The sequence below is a fragment of the Rhinatrema bivittatum genome, chromosome 1, assembly GCF_901001135.1.
Source record: "Rhinatrema bivittatum chromosome 1, aRhiBiv1.1, whole genome shotgun sequence".
Classification (NCBI taxonomy): domain Eukaryota; kingdom Metazoa; phylum Chordata; class Amphibia; order Gymnophiona; family Rhinatrematidae; genus Rhinatrema; species Rhinatrema bivittatum.
This window is the reverse complement of record NC_042615.1, coordinates 513,581,394-513,606,352: the sequence shown is the minus strand read 5'-3', so window position 1 is coordinate 513,606,352 and position 24,959 is coordinate 513,581,394. Positions and strand designations below refer to the sequence as shown.

The 24,959-nt window shown below is 45.8% G+C and overlaps 1 protein-coding gene across 5 annotated transcripts in view; it reads left to right on the top strand.

Annotated features, from left to right (window-relative positions):
- The window catches only part of CDK16 (cyclin dependent kinase 16), an 81,835-nt gene extending 76,527 nt beyond the window's left edge, over positions 1 to 5,308 (top strand). For all 5 annotated transcript variants that reach the window (XM_029611985.1, XM_029611964.1, XM_029611974.1 and 2 more), the window contains one exon: positions 3,605 to 5,308. In XM_029611985.1, coding sequence (XP_029467845.1) covers positions 3,605 to 3,636 — 32 coding nt within the window. In that variant the 3' untranslated portion in view covers positions 3,637 to 5,308. The remainder of the gene's footprint in view (positions 1 to 3,604) is intronic.
- The last annotated feature ends 19,651 nt before the right edge of the window (positions 5,309 to 24,959 follow it).

Here is a 24,959-nt window from a genome sequence, read left to right as displayed (position 1 = left end):
TCCCGAAACAGTTTCCTTACTATCTACATACAGAAAGCAGAGCAGTTTTTGCAGAGAGGGCAGGGCTCTGGACTGTTCTTGTTATATTCCAGGAACAAAAATATTAGATGAGAACCAATTTTTCTCTCTTGTTCACACCCTACATCAGTCCAGACGCATGGGATGTATCCAAGCTCCCCTAAACTGGGCGGGAATCTGAAGACCCGCTCGTAGCATACTCTCTCCAAAACCAGCCATTTTCGGCACCTGAATATCCAGTCAGTAATGCCTTTTGAAAGTGTGTAGCGCAGACTAGGTTGTTGCCAGATAAGGCTCCTGTGGGGACACCAACTGATACTCGGTCCAGGACACTGCCTGCACCCTAGTAGAATGGGCCTCAAGCCATCAGAACATAAGATTTGCCATACTGGGTCAGACCCAGGATCCATCAAGCCCAGTATCCCATCTCTAACAATCCAAGTCACGTGTTCCTGGCAAGTACCCAAACATTAAATAGATCCCACTGTCTATTCCCTATTGAGTAATAGCAGTTTATGGACTTCTACTCCAGGAACTTATTTAGACCTTTTTTAAACCAATTGCCTTAACCACATCCTCCAGCAACGAATTCCAGAGCTTAATTGTACATTGAGTGAAAAACAATTTTCTCTGATTTGTTATAAATGTGCTACTTGCTAACTTCATGAAGTGCTCCCTAGTCCTTGTATTATCCAAAAGAGTAAATAACCATTTCACATTTACTCATTCTAATCCTTTCATGATTTTGTAGCCCTCTATCATATCCCCCCTCAACCAGTTCTTCTACAAGCTGAACAGCCCTAACAAATAGCCCTTTATCATATCTCCCCTCAACCTGTTCTTCTACAAACTGAATAGCCCTAACCTCTTTAGTCTTTCCTCATAGGGACACCAGACACCCTTTGCAAATATAAGCCGGTACCATGGCCTCCTTTAGCCATTGTGCAATGGTAGCTTTAGAAGCTTTACTCCCTTTATTCGGTCCCCAAACAGAACAAAAAAGTGATTGGACCTCCAAAAACTATTGGTGATCTTCAAATAGTGCAACAGAACCTACAGACATTCAACAAATGAAATTCCCTTGTATGCAGAACCGAAGAATCCAAATTCCAAAACTAGGAAAAGTTCCCCCATCTGACTGAGGTGAAAGGCAGATACCACCTTCGGTAAAAGGGAAGGCACCATGCACAAAGACACCCCAACCTTCTTGTAACTGTTGATCAGTCTCTCACATCACCATTGAGGAATTTTGGCCCATTCTTCCATACAGAACTGTTTCAACTCTATGACGTTTGAGGATAAGTAAGACCGCTATTCTTCTTATTCATCGACCACATTCGATACCGTCTCACGATACAGTGTCCATAGATAAAATTTCATTCTCTCTGGTTAAACCTATAAGGAGCCTTGGTGTGTTGCTTGATTCTACCTTTTCATTCAAACCTCAGATTAGGTCTCTCATTAAAATTGGTTTCTTTAAACTCCGGTTGTTAGCAAGTTTATGACACTTGCTTTATGACAGTGATTTCTTGACAGTGGTACGGGCGATCATATTTCCGCATATTGACTATTGTAATAATCTTTATATTGGTTTACCTAAAGGTTTGATTTATTCAATTCAGCTTTTATTGAATTCAGCCGCTAGGTTAGTTTCTCATTCTAAGCATTTCGAGCGGATTTCTCCTACTTTATGTAGGCTTAATTGGCTGCCAGTTACCGAGTGTATTGTGTTTAAAATTGGCATGATAATCTATAAGCTTCTTGCTTCAGATTCTTCATATTGGCTTAATGCATTATTACGGATTTATAAACCTGTAAGATGTTTGAGATCTTCTCAATTGAATCTTTTAGAGATTCCTTCAGTTCGACATGCTAAGTTGTTTAGTACGAGGGAGACCTCTTTTTCCATAGCAGCTCCTACTCAGTGGAATCTCATTCCTGTGGAATTGAGATCTTTGGATGATGTTAAAAGATTTAAATTAGAATTTAAAGATTTTTTACTCCGCCGTGCCTATAACATGTAACAGCCTGAAGTATGTGTAATTCAGTTTTCAGTGAAAAGAATGTGAGAATATGGTTATTAGAAAAATGAGAATAATGTGAGTAGAGTAATTGCTATGAGCTCTCGTTAATGTCAACTGACGAATAATAAATAACTTGATCTAGGGACATAGATACCAGTATTTGGTAGTATTTTTCCCTCAGTTTCTGTGAAACTAAAAATTTTTGACTGAAGTTTGTGTTTATTATTGTTTTTATTATGTATGTATTTTTGTTCATCGCCTAGGCCTATTCTGTGTTAGGCGATCAATAAATTTTAATAAATGAAATGAAATAATAAAATAGACAGCGTGCTTCAGGTCTTGTCACAACATTTTAACATTTGACTTGACCAAACAAACACAAAATCTCTTATTCAGCCATTCTGCAGTAGATTTACTTTACTCTTTAGGATTATCTTGCTTCATGACCCACTTTTGGAATTTTCCAGATCCTGATGCAGCAAAGCAGCCCTACACCATTATTTTATATGTAATTATTTATATTCTGCTTTTTGGCACTCCAAAGCAGATTACACTAAGGTACTGGGCTTGATAATTGAGATGAGATTCTTATTTTGGGAAGCAGTGTAGATTTTGCCAAACAGAACACTTGTTGTTGTGACCGAAAAGTTCATTATTCTAGAAGTCATATGAGTCAACCAGATGCTCTTTGGTGAACCCAACGCAGCCAGTAATGTTCTTTTTTAGAGAGCAATGGTTTCTTTCTAGTTTTACTCCCATGAATACCATTCCCATTCAGTTTTTTCCTGATGGCAGATGCACAAACCCTCACATCAGCCACAGCATGAGAGGTTTGTAGATCTTTAGATGTTAGTCTATGGTTCTTTATGACTTGGTAGATGATTTTCCAGTTTGCTGTTGGGGTGATGTTGGCAGGAAAACTGCTCCTGGATAGAGTCACTGTAGTCATCAACTGACAGTGGATGGATGAAGCCCCAAATTTTTAGAACTGGTTTTAGAACCCTGTCCAGACAGATAAGCAGCAACTATTCTTGCATAGGTCCCCTGGAATTTCTTTTGATTATAGTATGGACCTTTATATAGGACAGGATGCTCAAACTCAGTCATGCAGATTTAGTCTGCAGGGTCGTTTACTTGGCACCCAATTATTTAAGAACCTGATTTGAATTAGCCATTTAATTATGCTAAGGAAACTAGAGGTTCACTTACTATGGCACACACACACTGCCTCTGAAATAGGCTTATTGTTTCTACTTTGTACATTATTGTGTCTCCAAAAAACATGACATTGTTTAATTTATCCCCCTTTTTACTGCATAAGACTGATTTCAATGAAACATGGGCATCATGGTAAAAACTTGTAATTCTCTATTATACTTGAGGTTTACAAACCTTTTCTCAGCACTGTATATTCTTTGCTATTGTTTTATCATTTTATTATTGTAGCATTATTGCAATATATCACACACTATTGGTTATTCATTCTATTATTACTTTAATATTAGTAGTTTTTCTAGAGAAAGCAGTCTAAGGTATCTGATTCTCTCTCTTTCTCCCCACAGTGACTGCACAGAATGGAAAGTTAGGTTTATAGCGGTTGGTGATCAGCTGGGGCCTCTGCTAGAGAGGAGCGAGGCCCAGAGACCTGTAAAGTGGGCCTGACCTCAGCATGAGGGCGAGAACACCACCGGGGCCTCAGCATGGCTTAACAGTGCTATTAATAAAATGCACAGTCGGTGAATAAAGGAGCATGATGGGGGATACAGCAGCCCCCGACGAACTCTCCAAAGACACGTCAGCATTGCACCATGTTGTAGAGAGGTATCCTACATGAGTTGGCAAAAAAGAGAACCTACCATCATCCTGCTCATCTGACATGCATGACCTCTCAGATAAAGTGCCCAGAAGGGGCATAGGATACATCTCTGACTTTGGGAAATCGTTATTGCCATGGATGAGACGCCTGTCTATTGGTGCAGGAACTTTCAGCATGATCGTTTTTCTGCCTTTGGATGTTATGAAACTCTGAAAAAGAAATCCCAGGTTGAACCCGGGAAAAAGGAGCAGGCAAAAAATTGAACAGACATGAAGGGGCAGCAAGCGCAGAGCAGAACCAACTCAGGTGCTCCAGGCCTGGGGTTTGCCACCCTATTGTGTGCTGGGATGTGTAGCTCTGAAGCCTAAGGAAAGCAAGGTCAGCAGGTCCATAGAGAGCATATGGAGGAAGTTTAAAGGTAGGACCAGTTCAGCCTCTTCCAGGCATACTGCAGCTCAGACTGGATCAGCAGTTCTTACCTCCACTCCTTAAGCACTGTGCACAGTCCTGGCTTTCAGACTGTCCACAATGAACATTGGTTTAGATACATTTGAACATGCTTGAGTCCCAAGTACCAAGTTAGTTTGTGTATTTTGGTTACTCTGGAGACCAGACGTCTTTGTGACTCTTGAGCAGAAGCAAGAACCCCCTGATCCAGACTTCTGAGAAGCATCATCCAGTGCCCTGAGACACATCTCTTGCTCCCACCACACAGGTCATGCAATTACCCTCTACCCAGCATCTTAAAGTTGTCTGCACAACTGCTACATGGCCCCTGTTGCACAGTGAATGACTCGCGCCAGTCTCCGCAGGGCGAGAAAGGCATACTAACAGTTGGGCTACTATCAGTTTTCCACTCTCCACATGTGTCATACTTACAGAAAGCAGTAGTAACTTGCACAGCTCCCCAGCAGCAGCCAGCATATGGCCTCTCGCCAGTCTTCTGAAACTGTCCAGCAAATTTCCAGCAAACTCTCCTGTATACAGCTCAGCAAAGCCTACAGATCTCATGCAAATTTCCAGCAAACATCCTGAAAATTGTGACTAGGCCTCCTTGAAACATTTTGGCAGAGCTCAAGCGACCCTGGGGACTGTATGTACGGAATGCAGTCTCCTTGCTTGCCTACGCTGGTTGCACCACTGGCACTTTCAAACAGTCCTAGCTGGAAAACCTATGGTCCCTTCTCCCCACCTGCCGCCAGCAGTGAATTCTCTCACTGAATTGTGGTGGATTGAATGCACTTTCAGAAGATGAACGGTTAACCTCCCCTCCCCCCCCCCCCTTTTCCCTTAGTGCTATCCTGAAACCAAATAATTAACATAAAACTATTTAATTAAATGCTGTAAACATTGGATTTATAATTTGGAATATCTATGCCTGAGATTTCTACAGTTTGTTGAATTCAGTGAAATAGAGTGCACAGAAATATTAAAGAATGAATGAAGATTAGGTCTAGTCTGTTCTGTTTTTTTGCTTCCCGTTGGTCTTTACACTGGCATATTCCATGTTATCAAGGGTTCTCAGAAAGAGGGATCTGGCACAGTCCCTCTTATCAGGCAATTCTCAGGAGCAGGGGTTTAGCACAGAAGTAGAGAAGATGTCAGCAGATAAGGACCCCATCATGATTGACCCAGTCTGCCTGCTTCTGGCTGCCCGATGTGCTGCCACAGGTGTCACCCAATTTCTGGGCTTCTCCCTCCCTCCCTTTCTATCTGCCCCATGCATTAATGAATTCTGCAACAGTTTTGATTCCTGCCACCTCTGCTAGAGGTCTATTCCAGGTATCACTAGCTTCATAGCAAAAAAGTATTTTCTTAAATCCCTTCTGAGTTTCCCTCCTTTCAGCTTCTCTGGTCCTGGAGATTTTTTTTAATCAATGAAAAATGTTTCCTTCTGGTACTTTATTGAAGCTTGCTAGATATTTGATTGTTTGTATCTTTTCTCCTAGGACAAGTAGGACGGTAGTCCTCACATGTGGGTGACATCATCAGATGGAGCCCAGCACAGAAGACTTCTGTCAAAGTTTCTAGAAACTTTGGCTGGCCCACTGAGCATGCCCAGCACGCCACTATCCCTGCGTCCATGCGGGGGTCTGTATTCAGTCCTTTCTTTTCTGTGGAGCTGTCGTCTTGCGGAGGTGGAGTTCATGCTTTTTTCAGAAAAACTTCAAAAAAAAGTGAGGTTTTTTTCTTCGTGTTTTTTTCACGTATTCTTCATCCTGCGCTGGGTCTCTCTCCAGTTCCCATCGGGTTCTTCTCAGTCGGTGAGTTTTTTTTTCTTCTCCCCTGTCTGCCGGTGGTCGTGCTCTTGCAGTCCGTGGTGCACCTCATGGCGGCCTTGGGCTTTCTTGATGCTGGCACCCTGCGATCCCTCGGTGACCTGCTGGGCACCAAAACGCAAGGCGTCCGACTTAGTCCTCATGGGAGAGTCCTCAGGAGATGAGGACCTGTCGCTGCCCTCTGCCCCACGAGGCCCTTTGGCACAACATCCAACGCTCCCCAGGCAAGGGCCCAGCCCTTTAGGGCCCTCGGTGCCCCCAGGCCTCCCGGTGCTTTTGCCCAGGGACGTATCAGGGGTTTCACGACCCCCCTCTCTGGGTGGTCTCAGAGAGCCTGAGGGCCCTTATAACCCCTGGTGACAGGATACCTCCGATGCTTCATCGGTGGACTCCAATGACCTTCCGTTGGATTCTTCCCCTTTGGAGGAACACTGGCATTCTACACTGAAGGACCTGACCTTCACTGAGTTCAATCGCGCAATGACCGAGGCTATTCCCTTCCAGCTCATGACAGAAGAGGATGCCCGCCATAAGATGCTTGAGATCCTCCAGTTGTCAATGCCCCGAAGGAGGTCGTGTCAGTGCTGGTGCACGAGATTTTCCGGGAACTGCTCCTCCAGCTCTGGGAACGCCCCCATCTTCGTTGCCCCAGTCAACCGGAAGGCCGATGGAGTGTACCTCATGCAACAGGCTGTGGGTTTCGAAAAGCGCCAGCTTCCCCATCAGTCAGTGGTGGTTGAGTTGGCGCTGAATAAGGCAAAGGGGTCAAAAACCCGTGCTTCAGCCCCTCCGGGTAAGGACAACAGAGCATGGGATGCCATGGGTAGGAGGGTGGATCAGGACTCTATGTTGGTAGCTCATATCACCTCCTACCTCCTATACATGACCCAATATGCCCACAACCTCTGGAAGCAAGTCCAACAGGTGGCAGCGGCCTGGCACAGCAGCCTCAGGAGGTCTTCATGGCGCTCGTCCATCAGGGCCTTGAATGTGGTCAGCTCAAGGTGAGTGCTACCTACAACATCTTTGAGACGGAGGAGCGTGTAGCAGCGGCTGTTATTTCTGCCTGCCATCTGGCCTGGCTTCAGGCCTCGGACCTTCGTCCTGAAGTACAGGACCAACTGGCTGACTCGCCTTGCACCGCTATAATCTTTTCGGCGACAAGGTCAAAGAGGTGGTTGCGCAGGTGAAGGACCACCATGAGACCCTTCAGTATTTGTCCACTGGTGCCTCAACCTTATTGGCCTCTTCTAAAAGGTCATCCTGCACAGGGCCAAGGAGACCTTTCTATAGACCAAGGAAGTATTTCCCACCAGGCCCCCCCCCCAGCTCCAGATCGCAGCAGGTGAGTGCCAGGGGCAACAGTGGGGCCCCAGCCCAGCCCCGCTATGGGGTTTTGATTGGCAGCGAGGGGGTGTAGGCCAGTTGCCTCTCCCAGTGCCTGGGGCCCCACCAGTCGGGGGCCAGCCGTGACATCGGATCAGCGGATCCTGTCCATCATCCTTCGCGGCTATGGGCTTGAATCTCGTGGAGACTCCACCAGCTTTTCCCCCATGTCCGCAGTGGGTTCCCATCTTGCATCTGAAACTGCTTCAAGAGGAGCTCTCGGCCCTTCTAATGGCCAGAGTGGTGGAACCTGTTCCTCAGGAGTAGCGAGTTTTTACTCTCGTTACTTCCTGATTCCAAAGAAAACATGAGGCCTCCGCCCATTCTGGATTTGTGGGCCTTGAGCAGATTCCTTAAAAAGGAAAAGTTCAAGGGATCCAAGATGGCGGCAGTAGCGCGGTAGGTTTGAGCATCCCTCCTACCGCCGTTCTTTACCTGCTAAAGAATGCCTCATTCTGCCTGTAAGAGGAGAGCCAGGGAGCGCCAGGCCTCGGACGCGACCTGGGTTACTCCAATTGTGGTCCCAATGGATGCCCACATTCGTCAGAGGATGGAATTGGGGGAAGAGTGTTCACTGAGCGTTGGGAGGGGGGAAGAGGAGCCTTCTGACGCTCCTGAACTGATGACATCACTCTCCCCCGGGGAGAGATCGCCACCAGTTAACCCCCCCCCCCCGCAAGGCTCCTGATGGAACGAGGAGACCTGGGGCTATCCGAAGTTGGTGGCACGAAGGAATCTCACGAGGCAAGTTGTCCACCAACAGTTCAACATTACAACCAGGGAGCTGGCGAAACGTCCACTGGAGTGGCAATTGAGGGGCCTGGAGAGAACCACGCTGAGGTTTCCCCATTACAATTTAAACCTCTGGTAAGGCCTCAGATTTTTTTCCTTGGAGCTAATATGGGAAGCTATAAATGAGATGAATAAGATCATGGGAAATCAAATTGAAGCTTTAATGAAAACTGTGAGTGATACCAAAATAAGTGTTGAAAAAATGGAATTGGAATACTTACAAATATAAAGAGAAATGACAGAATTTAAGGTGATCTGGGGAAAGTTAATGACTTGCAATGTGGTTTGATAAAGGAGAACCAGGTTTTTTTTTTTATCTAAGATGGAAAATCTGGAAAATGTTTCAAGAAGTAAGAACATCTGCTGTATAAATTTTCCTAAACTTTCCAATATAACACCAATGCAGCTCTGGAGGAGATATTTGATAGACGTATTAAATTTACCTGAGGCAACATTGCCAATAATTTCCAAATTGTATTACCTTCCTCCGTTGAAGAAAGCCTCCAGATTAAGACATGAGGCAAATATTCAAATGCAGGAATTACAACTGGCTCAAGAAGCAAGCCTTAACGTCTCAGAGATATTAGAAGAATCGGAGACCAACTTAGCGAAGCCTTCAACATTATTGGTGACATTTATGCTTGATTCTGATAAAGATTGGGTATTTAGGAAATATTTTTTAAAGAGGTCTAAGGAGTTTTTGGGCTGTTTCCAGACCTATCTCCACAATCCCAAAAGCGCAGAAAAGCGCAGAAAACCTCAAGCACTACAACTTGGGATGTTCTTCGTTCTGAAATTCCCATGTAAATGTTTAATAAAATTTAGTGGTAATACATATATATTTACTCAACCATCGCAGCTAACACAATTTATAGTCTCCAAGGGAAAACCAGTGTTGAGCTCTACTCCAGGAACCACATAATGCGCTCTTTTGTTGTGAAGAGATTTCTCTAATATTACTGTTACCATCCTAAAGCTAAAATTGCTTAGTTAATATATATTATTATTTATATATATTATACCTGAAATTGTGTAAACTTGGATCCATATTGTGGGCTTATTACACAGGTTTGGAAGTTTAAATTTCCTGTAATGAGTTTAATTAGTGTAAATTTTATTTTATGTTGTTGTTCTGATACCTGTATTTCAATTCAAGTGATGTTGCTTGATGATAATTTTGTAAAAGCAATAAATAGATAATAAAAAAAAAAAGGTTCAAGATGATAATTCTCCTGTTGCAAAGGGGGGACTGGATTTGCTCCCTCACCTAAAGGACACTTACACCCATATCACGATCCTCCCAAGTCACAGGAGGTATCTTTGCTTTGTGGTGGGGCTCCAGCATTTTCAGTACCACATGCTTCCGTTCGGCCTCGCCTCTGCACCTCAGGTTTTCATGAAGTACCTAACCATGGTAGGTGCTTACCTGCGCCAGCTAGGGGTCCAGGTGTTTCTATATCTGGTCAACTGGCTGGTCAAGAGCAACACACAGGCCGAGGCACTGCGGGTGCTACACAGCACCATTCAGGTCTTGGAGCACCTGGGGTTTTTAATCAACTACCCAAAGTTCAATCTCTGTCCATCATCACGGCTGCTTTCATCGGGGCTGTGCTGGATGCGACACAGGTGAAGGCCTTCCTGCTGAGCAACAGGGTGCATGCCCTGGTTTCTTTAGCGGGGGGGAATTCAACAGTGCCGGCTAGTATTGGCGCAAGGTTTGCTATAGCTTTTAGGACACATGGCCGCAAATGTACATGTCACTCACTTTGCCTGTCTGCATATGCATTGAGCTCAGTGGACCCTGCGCTCCCAGTTGCGACAGGCCACCCAGGGTTTTCAGGTCTGCATCCAGGTGTCCCCCTCACTCAGGAACTCCCTGACTTGGTGGACATCCCCACTCAACCTGGAGCAGGGTATCCCTTTCTGAGCTCCCTCGCCTCAGGTTGTGCTTACCACAGATGCTTCCCTCCTGGGGTGGGGAGCCTCCGTCGACGGCCTCTGCACCCAAGGCCTCTGAACCACACAGGAGGCTGTTTCAGATAAACCTCTTGGAATTGAGGGCAATCTGGTATGCTCTGTGGGTCTTCTGGGATTGCTTGGCCAACAAGGTCGTCCTCGTCCTCGCAGAGGGGTACCAGATCCTTCCTCCTTTGTCAGGAGGCAGTGCAAATGTGGAGCTCGGCGCTGGTGCAGGGGATATTTCTCCGGGCTGTGTACATGTGAGGCACAGAAAACACCCAGGCACCTTTGGGCCCCATGAGTGGTCCCTGAAACAGGAGGTGGCGGACCGGATCTTCCGTCTCTGGGGAACCCTGAACGTGGATCTGTTTACCTCCCCCAGCAACACGAAGGTTCCCCGGTACTGCTCTCTGTCCAGGTCAGACGGCGTGCCGCCTATGGACGCCTTTGCCATGCATTGGGGGACAGGCCTCCTGTATGCCTATCCACCTCTTCCATTAGTGACGAAGACTCTCCTGAAGCTTCACCAAGACCAAGGATCTATGATCCTGGTTGCCCCGCATTGGCCAAGGCAAGTCTGGTTCCCGCTTTTGTGGGAACTATCTAGGCAGAACCCGATCCGTCTGGGGACAGCCCCGGACCTCCTCTCACAGGATCAGGGCAGGCTGCACCATCCAAACCTCTGTGCCCTGTCTCTCATGGCATGGATGTTGAAAGGTTGATCCTGCAGCCCCTAGACCTTTCGGAAGAGGTAATGCGGGTCCTGGTGGCTTCAAGAAAGCCATCCACCAGGAAGTCTTATGCCTTCAAATGGAAGAGGTTCTGCATCTGCTTTGAGCAGAAGGGCCTCGACCCCTTCTCTTACCCTGTACAGTAACTCCTGGACTACCTGCTGCACTTCTTGGAGACAGGACTTTAGACCAACTCCGTTCAGGTGCACCTGAGTGCTATAGGAGCTTACCACCAGGAGCTTACCACCCACGATAGGCTGCACCCATCTCGGTGCAGCCTAACGTGGGACAGTTCATGCTTGGGCTGCTTCAGCTGCGGCCTCCCCTACGAACCCCAGCGGTTTCTTGGGACCTGAATGTGGTGCTGGCCCAGTTGATGAAGCCGCCGTTTGAGCCGTTGCACTCATGTGCTCTCAAGAATTTGACCTGGCAGGTCATCTTCTTGATAGCAGTCACATCGGCACGCAGGGTCACTGAGTTGCACACCTTGGTGACTTATCCACCCTACACAAAGCTTTTCCATGACAGGGTGGCTCTGCGCGTGTATCCTACCGAAGGTGGTCATGGATTTTCATCTTAAGCAATCTGTAGTCCTACCTACCTTCTTCCCTAGGCCTCATTCCAGCCTGGGGGGAGAGAGCACTGCATACGCTGGATTGTAGGAGGGCCTTGGCCTTCTACCCGTACCGTACAGCAGGCCACAGGCCGTCCACTCAGCTATTTGACTCGTTGGACCCCCAACAGGCTAGGTAGGGTTGTTACTAACCAAACTCTTTCCCCCTCGCTAGCGGACTGCATCTCCTTCTGCTATGACCAGGTGGGACTGCAGCTGGAGGGCCACGTCAAGCGCACTCTGTAAGGGTCATGGTGGCTTCTGTGGCCCACCTGCATGCAGCTCTGATGGGGGAAATCTGCAGGGCTGCGATATGGAGTTCTCTTCCCACTTTCACTGCGCACTATTGTCTGGACAGAGATGGCTGGCAAGATAGCAGATTCGGCCAATCTGTTCTCAGAAACCTCTTTCAGCTGTGAACCCAACTCTTCCAGTCAAAGCCCTCAGTTTGAGTTCAGGCTGTCCCCACTGTTACTAACAACACCGCTGCTGTTGTGTCCGTTGGCACCTGGTTTGGTGTCTGTTGGTCCCGCTGGTTCAGATCCAGCCTATTGCTAGGGATTCACCCACATGTGAGGACTACCATCCTGCTTGTCCTAGGAGAAAGCGAAGTTGCTTACCTGTAACAAGTGTTCTAGGGCAGCAGAATGTTAGTCCTCACGAAACCCGCCCGCCACCCCGCAGAGTTGGGTTTCGTATCGGTTTGTTATTTTATTTTTTCGAAATTCTGTATTACGAGTGTTGCGACAGTCACTGCTCGACGTCTCCACTCCGCCCACCTTACCTCTTTGGTGACTCCCTCTTTGGTTGATGGAGGTTTGGCTGCCGCGGCGTCATCTTGCCAACCTCCTCCGGCGTCCCCAGACCGGCTAGACGCTGCCTTCCGCCATGTTCTCCTGAGGCCTAAGGGCGAGTGTGCGCGGCGAGGCTCCGACCAGCTGTGGCGCGAACCTCAGGGGCGTCCCCCTGAGATGACGTCATCATCGCCAGATATTTAAGGTCTCTTGTTTTGCTAGCTATTCGAGTTAGCAAAGGGTTTCCTTCCTAGCTGCCTCCAGGTATCGCTGCGGATGGGATTCGCTCTCCGCTTACCTTGCTACTCTGCCTCCTTGGACTTTACCAGGGGTACCCGCTCCTCGGGGCCCTCGCTCTCTCTCTTGCTTTTCAGGTCACAGTCTAGAACCAGTCCCAGCCGGGCTCTTCCAGCTCACTACTGCCCTCTCTGGTGGTTCTCCAAAACAGTTTAATAAAAGAACTAGTGTGTGTCTGTCTCCCAACTCTGAGCCTGACCGGTGGTCCCTCTCGGGATCTTCCCCCGTGGGCATGGTCATCTGCCACTGGCCCAAGGATCCACCCACAATTATCACAAATAATAACAACGAGACTGAAGAAGACCCTGCATGGACACATGGATTAGGGCATGCTGTACATGCTCAGCGTACCAGTCAAAGCTCTAGAAACTTTGACAGAAATTTTCCATGCCAGGCTCCATCTGATGATGTCACCCACATGTGAGGACTAATATCCTGCTATCCTAGGAGAACACCTGTTACAGGTAAGCAACTTTGCTTCCCCTACTTTCTTCTAAACAGTATATTTCTAGTTCCTTCAGTTTCTCTATATATGGCTTATATTTGATGTTTCTGTTTTTAGGTTTTAACCTATATAACAAGATAGTAAATGATGGCAGAAAAAAAGATCAAAATGACCCATCCAGTGTGCTCAGCAAGGTGTCTAGTCCCGGCAGCTGTGATGAATGTGTTTGGCCCACACACACATACCCAGATGGCACATCAACGAAACTGTGCACATTATTATTTTGGATGTAAAAGGCTGCAGTCAATTTTATTAATACATTTTCAAATTGACAAAATTGCTATCCTAGCGTACTCAAGCCGGACACCTATTACTAATTGGGTTGCCCTTATTTCATCCGCCCGCCGTGTGGCTAGCAAGGCGGCAATGATATTTGACCTGGCCCTCTGCTGCATTAGCAAGCAAGGGAGCCCTCTGCTGGGCATTACCATGCCCTCGCCTTTGTTACTCTACTGGCTGTGTAGGCCCAAAATGAAATGAGGTCTTGCAGCCGTTATTTTGTCTTCCCTCAGCCCTGAAAGCCAGTGTAAAAAACCCATGTCCAACCAATAAAATGCACACCAGCTCGGGTACCCCACTCCTCCAATTAGCTGCAACAATCAAGAATAACAATAAACAGATAATTCGAAAAAGTAACTGAACATTGGGATCTCTCTGAACATGATACGTCAGTATTTTTTTTTTTTCAAATGAGACAATCGAAGTTTCCCCAACCCCCTTAAATTTCGGTGTTTATTATACCTTTCAAACTTAAACTTGGATACTAGGGTGGGCAGGAGGGGAATGATGCACTGGACAGAAAAGGAGGACAGTGAGGGCCCACTGCTCCTTAAAATACAAGTTGATGTCATCAGGAGCCACCGGGCCTCCCCTCCCCCAGGCTACACAGCCTGTGACCCTCTTAATGGTGCAGTGAAGGGGGTGCCAGGGAGGGTCAGCCGACTGGCTGGTGGGGGTGGAGGGAGCGAAGGGCACGCATGCTGCACCAGGCTAGCTTCAGGCTCCAGGCAGCTGGCACAAATCCGTGTTTTAGGGTTGTAATTACTACTCCATGCAAGTTGCTCTTGTACTTTGTTAACAGATAGATCGGCGCCGGTGAAAAGGAAATCTGTTTATTTGGAAAAACACTGCTTCCTCCTTCCCCAGGGCTCTCTCAATCTGCATCCCCCTTTGCCTTCCTTAGACCCACTGCTCTACCTTTGCACCTTTTCGGCAAAGGCAGAACAGTGGGTCTAAGTGTGGGGGGGGGGGGAGGGAGAGGAGGTTAATTGACAGAATAAGCAAAGGGAATGGGGGTCTGAGAGTGTGGTGGGGACAGGCTGCTGGGAAAGAACCATCCTTACAAAAAAAAAAGAAAACCCAGATTTTGTATATCTACACAAAATTTTAAAATGGCTAAAAAAAAAATTCCTAAATGAATAAAATAAGAACACGTAAAAAGCAGAAGCCTTGCTTACAGTGTAGGCCAAGCACTGTTTTGATAGCCCTCCTTTGAATTGCCTCTACCTTTGTAGAGATTATCTTAACAGTACTCAAGGTGGTGTCGACTCTCACCAGAGACCTGTACATAGATAAAATTCCTTCTTTCTACTGGTGATGCATCTCTTTATGTATCCTATTAGCTTTCTCAACTGCTTTGCCACATTGATCTGCTAGGTTGAGGTCATCGGAGAGGACAACCCCAGGTCTCTTTCCTATTTGGTGACTGCTAGTTCATCTCCAAAATGGTATTTGGTCCTTGGATCGTTGCACCTCAAATATAGGATTTTGCATCTTTTTAGATTGAAGCACAGTTGCCAAACCCTTGGCCAGTCTTCTAATTTTTAGTCATCTTGCATCTTAAGAACATAAGAACATGCCATACTGGGTCAGACCAAGGGTCCATCAAGCCCAGCATCCTGTTTCCAACAGTGGCCAATCCAGGCCATAAGAACCTGGCAAGTACCCAAAAACTAAGTCTATTCCATGTTACCGTTGCTAGTAATAGCGGTGGTTATTATCTAAGTCAACTTAATTAATAGCAGGTAATAGACTTCTCGTCCAAGAACTTATCCAACCCTTTTTTAAACACAGCTATACTAACTGCACTAACCACATCCTCTGGCAACAAATTCCAGAGTTTAATTGTGCACTGAGTGAAAAAGAACTTTCTCCATTTAGTTTTAAATGTGCCACATGCTAACTTCATGGAGTGCCCCCTAGTCTTATCTATCTATCTTATCGATCCCCTCCCTGTCTAGGTCCAAAGGAACAGACTAATCCACTCCTGGTTTTACCTTATTGCCTAAAAAGTAGGCCTATTCTAAACCGCTCACTATGCTGGCTCCTGGAGGAAGAGATAATTTATATTTTATGCCAACATTAACTCTCTCTTTAAAAGATGAGAAATTAAACTACATTGATCTAAACTGAAGATAAATGAAAATTTGATAATACATGACTAAATTAAAAAAAAAAAAACATTAAATTAAAATTATATGTTCAAAATTAACCCAAAATCCAAAGGGCTGGGGAAAAAGTAGAGTACACAATTTAGTGCCCACTGGTCAGCAAAGGCCTCCACCGAACCTTTTCAGAAGGCGTTTGACAAACACCCTCATGAGAGGCTTCTAAGAAAACTAAAAAGTCATGGGATAGGAGGCGATGTCCTTTCGTGGATTACAAACTGGTTAATAGGAAACAGAGAGTAGGATTAAATGGTCAATTTTCTCAGAGGAAAAGGGTAAACAGTGGAGTGCCTCAGGGATCTGTACTTGGACCAGTGCTTTTCAATATATATATATATATAAATGATCTGGAAAGGAATACGACGAGTGAGGTTATCAAACTTGCGGATGATACAAAATTATTCAGAGTAGTTAAATCACAAGCGGATTGTGATAAATTACAGGAGGACCTTGCAAGACTGGAAGATTGGGCATCCAAATGGAAGATGAAATTTAATGTGGACAAGTGCAAGGTGTTGCATATAGGGAAAAATAACCCTTGCTGTAGTTACACAATGTTAGGTTCCACATTAGGAACTACCACCCAGGAAAAAGATCTAGGCATCATAGTTGATAATACTTTAAAATCATCTGCTCAGTGTGGTGCAGCAGTCAAAAAAGCAAACAATGTTAGGAATTATTAGGAAGGGAATGGTTAATAAAACGGAAAATGTCATAATGCCTCTATATTCGCTCCATGGTGAGACCGCACCTTGAATACTGCGTACAATTCTGGTCGCCGCATCTCAAAAAAGATATATTTGCGATGTAGAAGGTACAGAGAAGGGCAACCAAAATAATAAAGGGGATGGAACAGCTCCCCTATGAGGAAAGGTTGAAGAAGTTAGAGCTGTTCAGCTTGGAGAAGAGACGGCTGAGGAGGGGATATGATAGAGGTCTTTAAGATCATGAGAGGTCTTGAACGAGTAGATGTGAATCGGTTATTTATACTTTCGAATAATAGAAGGACTAGGGGGCACTCCATGAAGTTAGCAAGTAGCACATTTAAGACTAATTGGAGAAAATTCTTTTTCACTCAACGCACAATAAAGCTCTGGAATTTGTTGTCAGAGGATGTGGTTAGTGCAGTTAGTGTAGCTGGGTTTAAAAAAGGGTTGGATAAGTTCTTGGAGGAGAAATCCATTAACAGCTGTTAATCAAGTTTATTTAGGGAATAGCCACTGCTATTAATTGCATCAGTAGCATGGGATCTTCTTAGTGTTTGGGTAATTGCCAGGTTCTTGTGGCCTGGTTTGGCCTCTGATGGAAACAGGATGCTGGGCTTGATGGACCCTTGGTCTGACCCAGCATGGCAATTTCTTATGTTCTTATTCTGTTTAAGTCCAAGAGCGCACCATTGACCAGAACAGGGGTGAGCAAACTTTTTTTTTAAACAGGGCCACGTTACTGGTACTTATCAGAACCAGGGGGACCCCTTTAGAACTCCCATAAAATATTTCAAAATAGACATATCAAATAATACCCAATAATTAAAACTAGTAAGGATTTTTTTTAAATTCCCCACTCGCCATACTTGGGAACTTTGGATTTCCAGATGCCCTAAGCAGGGCAGAGAGGAAAGGAGGTTGTTACACACTCACATGTGCTCTCTTTCCCTCACTCACATATAAATGTCTCACCCACACACAATGCTCTCTCCCCAATCCAACCCTACACACAATGCTCTCTCACCATTACTCACACACATGTTCTCTCTTATCCATACTCACACTCACAATTCTCTCACTTTTCTCCCCCTCCAACAGTAGTCTCATTTTTCAGCCCTCGGGCCAACCCAAATGTAGCCTTGATGAGAAAGCCATACCACACCAATCCTCCTAACCTAAGGCCCCAACAGCCACGCTGCAGATTCCAGCTGGGCTGCAGTACTCCTCTAAGACCCCGTCAGCCATGCAGCCAATTCTGGCAGTGCCTTGATGCTCCTTCTCTTCCACCCCCCAGCCACATTTTTTATTCCAGTGGGCTGTGGTGATCCTCCTCTAGAGCCCCTCCAGCCAAGCATCCAATTCTAGCAGGGCCGTGATGCTCCTCCTAATTCTGCCCCACCAGCCACGATGCAGATTCCAGCAGGGCCAAAATGATCTCTCTCTTCCTAACCCTCTTCCTGGCCTCATTACCGATTCTGGTGAAGCCACGCTAGTCTCCCTATACTGTTACGCTTCTGAGGTGGATGTCACTGCTGGCCACTGACACCCAGGTTGTTGACGACATTGCTGCAAAACATCAGCAGGCCAGAGATAATGGGGCAAATTGAATAGGAGGAGGGCCATAAAAAGCCTTTCATCAGACCGGGTTTGGCCTGCAGACCATAGTTTGCCCACTGCAGGCCAGAACATGTCCAAAGAATGGAGATGAGTCCCCCTGCCAAATGCTATTTCCCAGTCATAGAAATTAACATTTTAGCAAGAGCCAGCAGCTACTTGACCATGAAGACTTAGGTCTTGCAATTCAACTTCTGTGTACCCAAAATAAAAAAGTAGGGGGAAAAATGCAGCTAGAACTACTAAAGAAGATTTCTTAGGAATAGAAAAAAAGGGGTGTAGTCTGGAACAGAAAGGAAAAATGTAATAAACAGACTCTGTCCTCCTCAAAAGGGACAGGAGGATGAGGAGTCTGGGAAGCAAGCGAGGTTTTCACCCAAGCTGACAAAATTCCCCCTCTAAATTCACCAGTGGATATTGCTCTAGATGTGAGTAGAAGAACTCTCACCAGGGCTCCTTGCCTTCTGAACATGATAGGGTCTTCTGCTAGATAATATCCAGATGGAGAACGAGAGCAAAAAATACAGGTTGAGTATGTTGTGATTCTGCTCGTGGGAGGGCCACGCAAGCGGCTCACTCACCTCCCAACGCTGCCTGGCCGGTCTTGCCACTTGTCTCTGCGCAGCCTTGGAGCACTGCCGACATCCATCACCTCTGCTTCCTTTGCGGCCTTGGAATGCCACTGACCCCAACGCATCCTCTGCCTGGCTGCCACTCTCCTCCAGCCTTGCAGCAAAATGCTGCCACCATGGCTCCTGTTCCTGCCAGTGTTCCTAAGTGTAATTGCGTCTCTTCAGGATTTAAAGGGTCCATGGTGGGAAATGCCACAGCACCTCCCGATGATGTCAGCTCCTGCCAGCCTTATAAAAGGGCTCTTCAGTCTGTGTTCCTGGCTTTCTCAAGTGTCTTCAATCCTGTGTCTTCTGTTTCCTATCTTCATTGTTGGAGGTCCTCCATGTCTTCGTTCTTGTGATGTTCCTAGTCTCTTAACGTGTTCCTGGTTCCTGTGCCTTCTGACACCTGGTTAAGTCTTCGTCTCATTCCTGCATCCAAGTTCTTGACTTGTTCCTGGTTCCAAGTTTTCATCCTGTCCAGAGTCTTCATTCTTGGTTCAAGTCTTCAGAAGTCCTTTCTTGGTTTTAAAATCTGTGCCTGAGTCCTGTACCCAGTTTGCAGAGTTCTTGTTCCAACTGCCATCTTATTCCAAGTCTTTGAGTCCACTATTGGCATGGTCCGCGGCCAGCCCCAGGGTTGTGTAGGGTACACATGGACGCCGGTTTCTCTCAGGGCCTTCATTTTGTTCCAAGTCATGTCCAAGCCTTTGTCACGTCTTGTCTTTAGTCTTCAGCCTTCATCTGTCCTCACACACAAACCGCTTTCAAGCAACAGTTTGAAAGGGCTTTTGAGTGGCCAGAGGGCTATCCCAGAAACCAGCATTGTGTTGCTGAGTCCCAGTTCCTGGTGTGTGTTGGACGTCTGAGTGTTCCTATTCCCAGCCAAGAGAATTCCTTTTTCAGCCAGCCAGGGCCTGGATGTGTTTGCCCACCAGCAGCGTGGACCACGGCCAGCCCTGAGGTTGTGTCGGTCACTTTGCGGCACAGGGGCTCATGATTTTGTGCGCCCATCCACACTGTCAACAGTGTAGAACAAGCGGGTACAAAACCTGTTTTATAAATACAAGTTGAGGGGGAAAGAGGACAACCTCAAGTGGACTGTCAGGGTGTAGAGGCTAAGGGGGTTTGTGGAGCATATAAGCAGAGACTTGGAGCTCAAAGATAGTTGGGGACTTGTGATGTGCAGAACGTCCTTGATCCCCTAGGCATGAAGGACTTCTAAGCCCATGAATCTGGTGTCTCTAGCAAACCATCAGGGGACTGGAGTATGCTTACAACCCGGAAAGCGGTATAGAGCAGCAGCTCAGACAAAAACTCTGCTTACACTTGCCGGAGGTTTTCTTGATGCAGAGATCAGATTCCAGGCTGTTAAAATCTCTTGGCAGAAAATCAGCACATTCAAGAGGTGCCTGACAAAATCTCTCAGATAAGAATAAAAAAAGTTGCCAGTCATAATATAGCTTGCACATCTGATGAAAAGAAAAAAAAAAAAGCCAATGTGCTTCACTGTGGAGATAGGTCCGCATAGAGGAACCTCTCCAGGATCTGCAAATGGAAGAAGAGTACCTGGCTCTGAAGAAATACTACACTTTGTCCACCCTTTCCCAAAAGAAAAGACCCAGTGCTTCCTGGCTAAAAAGAAGTCCAGCAGCTTCCTTTGGATCCAGGCCAAAAACTCTTGGATCAGGCTCTAAGCAATCAACCAGTACCAGAGTGTATTTACCCTTCCCTTATAAGACAACAACTTTAGCAGACACAATTGCTATGAAAGAAGAGGTTCTATTGCTGGTGGAGTTCAATCTGCTGGATGTTGATTGGGACTTTCTGGCTGCAGTGCCTTCTAGAAGCAGGGAGACCCTGGATTCTCTGCAAGGAGAATTCTTCTGTCAAATGGTAATGGAACCCACATGAGAGGGGCTGATACTGTAGAAAGAAGAAAACAGGTGATAATATCTGGAAAAGCTAAGAGAAGCTGGGAAAGTAGTCAGGAACGAATGGAAGAAAAAATAGCTAATACTGTAAAATGAGGGGGGGGGGACAAGACTTTTTTTGTTTAGATATGTTAGTGATGGAAGTAAGTACAAAATTGGCACTTTGAGACTTAGAAGTGAAGGGGAAGAATATGTAGAAGATAAAGAGGAGAAAGCAAAATTGCAGCAGCAGGACCATATAGAATGAATACAGAGAAGTTTGGAAGCAAGGTAAACCTCAATCAATTTTCAGAAAAGCGCGTTCATGAGGAGCTAACTAAACATAAAATAGATAAGACGATGGAGCAGGGCTGCATGGGATACATCCAAGGGTACTAAGGGAACTTAGAGAAGTTTTTGCAACTCTGCTGGCTGACATTTTCAATGCTTCTTTAGAGTCAGGAACAATTCCAGAGGACCGGAGGTAAGCAGATGTGGTTCCTGTCATAAAAGTGGAAGTAAGGAGGAGGCCGAGAACTATAGGCCAATTAGTCTGGCCTCTATTGTGAGCAAATTAATGGAATTGCTGCTAAAACAGAGGATAGTGCAATTTTTGGAATCCAGTTGTTTGCAAGATCCGAGGCAGCATAGATTTACCAGAGGTAAATCTTGTCAGATGAATCTGACCGAGTTCTTTGATTAGGTAAACAGAGAGTTAGAACGCAAGAACATAAGTTGCCATATTGGGTCAAACAGAGGATCCATCAAGCACAGCTTCCTGTTTCCAACATGGTCAACCCAGGTTACAAATACCTAGCAAGTACCCAAACATTAAATAGATCCCATGCTACTAATGCCGGCAATAAGAAATGGCTATTCCCTAAGTCAACATGACTTTGATCTATCTCAGATCTAACTTGAGATTAATCAAGGGAGAGCACTATATAGCGTACTTGGATTTCAAAAAGGCCTTTGACATGGTTCCACATAGGCAACTTATAAATGAATTGAGTGCCCTTAGGATGGCCTTAGAGTAATTGACTGGGTTAGAAACTGGCTGAGTGGGATGCAACAAAGAGCAGTGGTAAGTGGAGTTTATTCTGAGGAAGGGTTGTCACTAGCTATGTGCCTCAGAAATTGGTCCTTGGACAGATTCTTTACATTTTCCTTCAGTAAAGACAGCAAAACTAATACAGGTGAGAGAGCTTTATCCTTAGCAGGCCCCACCCTCTGGAACGCAATGCTGGCCGGGGGACGTGGTCGAGGCCTCTGGACCAGCCCCCGGGTTGGGTGATGGCGCACCAGCAGGCGTAAATCTGCCAACAAAGGGGTAGATTTTATAATTTTGCGCGAGCGTGTACTTTTGTTCGTGTACCAGGCGCGAACAAAAGTACGCTGGATTTTATAAGATACGCGCGTAGCCCACGCGTATCTTATAAAATCCGGGGTCGGCGCACAAGGGGGTGCACATTTGTGCAACCTGCGCGCGTCGAGCCCGGCGCGCGCTGCCTGTTCCCTCAAAGGCCGCTCCGAAATCGGAGCGGCCTCGGAGGGAACTTTCTTTCCACCCCCCCCCCCCCCCCCCGCACCTTCCCCTCCCTTCCCCTACCTAACCCACCCCCCCCCAGCCCTATCTAAACCCCCCCTACCTTTTGTTGGCAGATTTACGCCTGCTGAAAGCAGACATAAATCTGCGCGCGCATGCAGGCTGCTGGCGCGCCATCACCCGACCCAGGGGCTGGTCCAGAGGCCTCGACCACACCCCTGGGCCGGCGCCACGCCCCCGGCCCCGCCCCGCCCCCTGACCCCCCCCCCGGACACGCCCCCTCCCCGCCCCTTTTACGAGGCCCCGGGACTTACGCGCGTCCCGAGGCTGTGCGCGCACCGGCAGCCTATGCAAAATAGGCGCGCGAGGGCCCTGCACGCGTAAATCTGGCCGGATTTACGCGTGCAATATTACACTCATGCAATACTATATATATCTCCCAGCCCTAATAGCGCTGAAGATGCTGCCTCCTCTTGCCCTCTTTGGCCCCTGCGGCAGCAGTGGGAAGCACAGTCTGACCATTACTTCCCTTTGTTCCTCAGCTGGCAGGGCTTGAGAACCCTTCCTTTCCCCCCTCTTTGGCATCTCTTGCTGTTCTCAATTTCATTTTTCATCTGCTCATGCACAGAACTTTGCTTGGCCAGAAAAATTCCAGTTGTAAATTTCCATGCACGTGCACATAAGTCCTTCCAGTATGTACTGTAAAGAATGCCTATAAAAGGGAAACAAAGGTCAGTAAGAGACAGCAAGAGGAAAATGGAGACTGAATTACAAAAGTAAGGAAAAAGCCTTGAGAAACAAATGAAAATTAAAGTTAAAATAATAAAATGTTTAAACAGTAAGAGACCTCAGAATAAAAATATATAAAAAGAAATACAAAATTAGTGATAAAACTAACTTATAAACACAAATACACTCTCGCTTCCTGTTGCAAGGAGCAGAGGACTACAGCTCGCTGCATGCAGTGGGGTAAAACCAGGACTGCATCAGCCCAATACTTATGAAGCAAAGTTCAACCCAACTGGTAACTCACTGAGCTTTAAGGCACTGCTCTAATCTTATAGTTTAGTAGTGCCTCCATTATTTTGCCTACCACTGATGTTCAACTAACAGGGCCCATATGTAAACCCCTACCTATGAGAGGGGTCCATGTAACACCATTTCTCAGCTGTGTGATTTAGAATGGGCATGTTTAACATGCAAAACAACTAAAGGTTCTCCCAGGGATAGGGACGAGAACCTGGAGCAGGAAAAATAAAATGTAATAACAATATTTTGTGTTTGTTTTAAGTAATATAAGCAAAATCAGTGCATGTGCAATACTCTTATTATGATTGCTTTTAAATGTCATTTTTTAAATTATGTATGTTCAATCTTGTAAACCACTTAGACCTACATATTATAGGTGGTATAGAAAAGCTTTTAAATAAAATAAATAAATCAATAACACATTTAGACTCAAACTCTATAGGAAACAAACTCATGGCATTATAGTAAAGAAGAATTTATTAGCATTAGAAAAGTTAGAAAAATTAGATTTTTGTAAGTTAGAAAGAAATATAAGCACCGCCTTTTTTTTCTTTGTTTAAGCAAATTAAAAATAAGTTCCTAATATCCCCATTAAAATTTGGGACAGATTGTTAACATATGATTTCTCAGTTCAACCTCACATGATTGCCAAATACCTTTGATGAATTTCTCTGCAATCCAGTTGCTCCAATTTGGTGATATTGCAATTTCAGGATACTTGTGGAATCAATGATGATTTCCAGCACTTCACATGGATCAGGCAATCACTTTGCCTCATGGAGAAAATGTGTTAAATTGTACTAAAATAAAATAATAATATTCCCTCTCTATGCCGAATAAAAGTTTTGAACAATCTTATGATTATTCCCTAAAACTGTTTGCCTAATACTAATAGGATGTAAAGAACTACCCTAATACTGTTCAGCTAAGCTAGAATTAAAACAAAACTAAGTTTCATGTTTATTTAACATTTTCATTCATAACAATTAACAAAGAGTTTGAAAAAAATAAAACAAAACCAAGAATTATCTAAAATCTTACTTTTCCTCTCTGTTAAACAAAAAACCATGCTTTTCTTTCAATTTACTGCAGAAGTAATTTCTTGCCAAACTAAGGGCCTTATTTACCAAGGCTATCGCAGGCTTGAGCTGTTAGCGCAAGCCTGTGATAGCCTGCAAAGGCAGCGCACACCTGCGCTACCTAAATCGGGGCAGAGTCAGCCCCAGAAGAGGAGGAGTCGGGGCATCACCAGGGCCGACTCCGCGAAGATGCCGCGGACAGCGAAAAGGTAAGGGCCTTTTCGTGTCCTACTTCGCGCCCAATAGCGCCACCTTCTATGGTGGCGCTATTGGGTGCGAAACCGGCAGCGATCGCACTGCGGCGGTGCGATCGCTGCCATCTAGCGCAGGACCGCCCCCCCCACTTCGACCCCCACCCCCCATTAGCGCAGTTTTCTAAAGTATCGCAGGCCTGCGATACTTTAGAAAATGAGGCCTATAGCCACTAACTGACCCAATGAAGAAAGAAAAACTCATTTGTTTCTCTCTTGCAGCCCAGGAAAGCTGAGATCATTCAATTACTTCTTAGTCTCTCTTTCCCTCTCTCTCTCCTGCAAAACAAGTGAGACCAAAGGGGGACAACTGTGGTTGGCTAAGAAGTCTCATTAGTACTCTGTCTCTTGCCTGTAACTGGCTACAGGGATGAATAGGTAATGTATTAATTAACTAAGTTTTTAGGCAATTTACCAGTTTCAATTTTCATAGGTATCACTGTTGGCCAACAAATAGCATCCAGCCAATAATATCACTCAATTCTTAGTTTGAAATTACAAGAAAAAGGTCTCTTCTTCTCCCTTGCTTATCTAAAACTCTTCAAAGA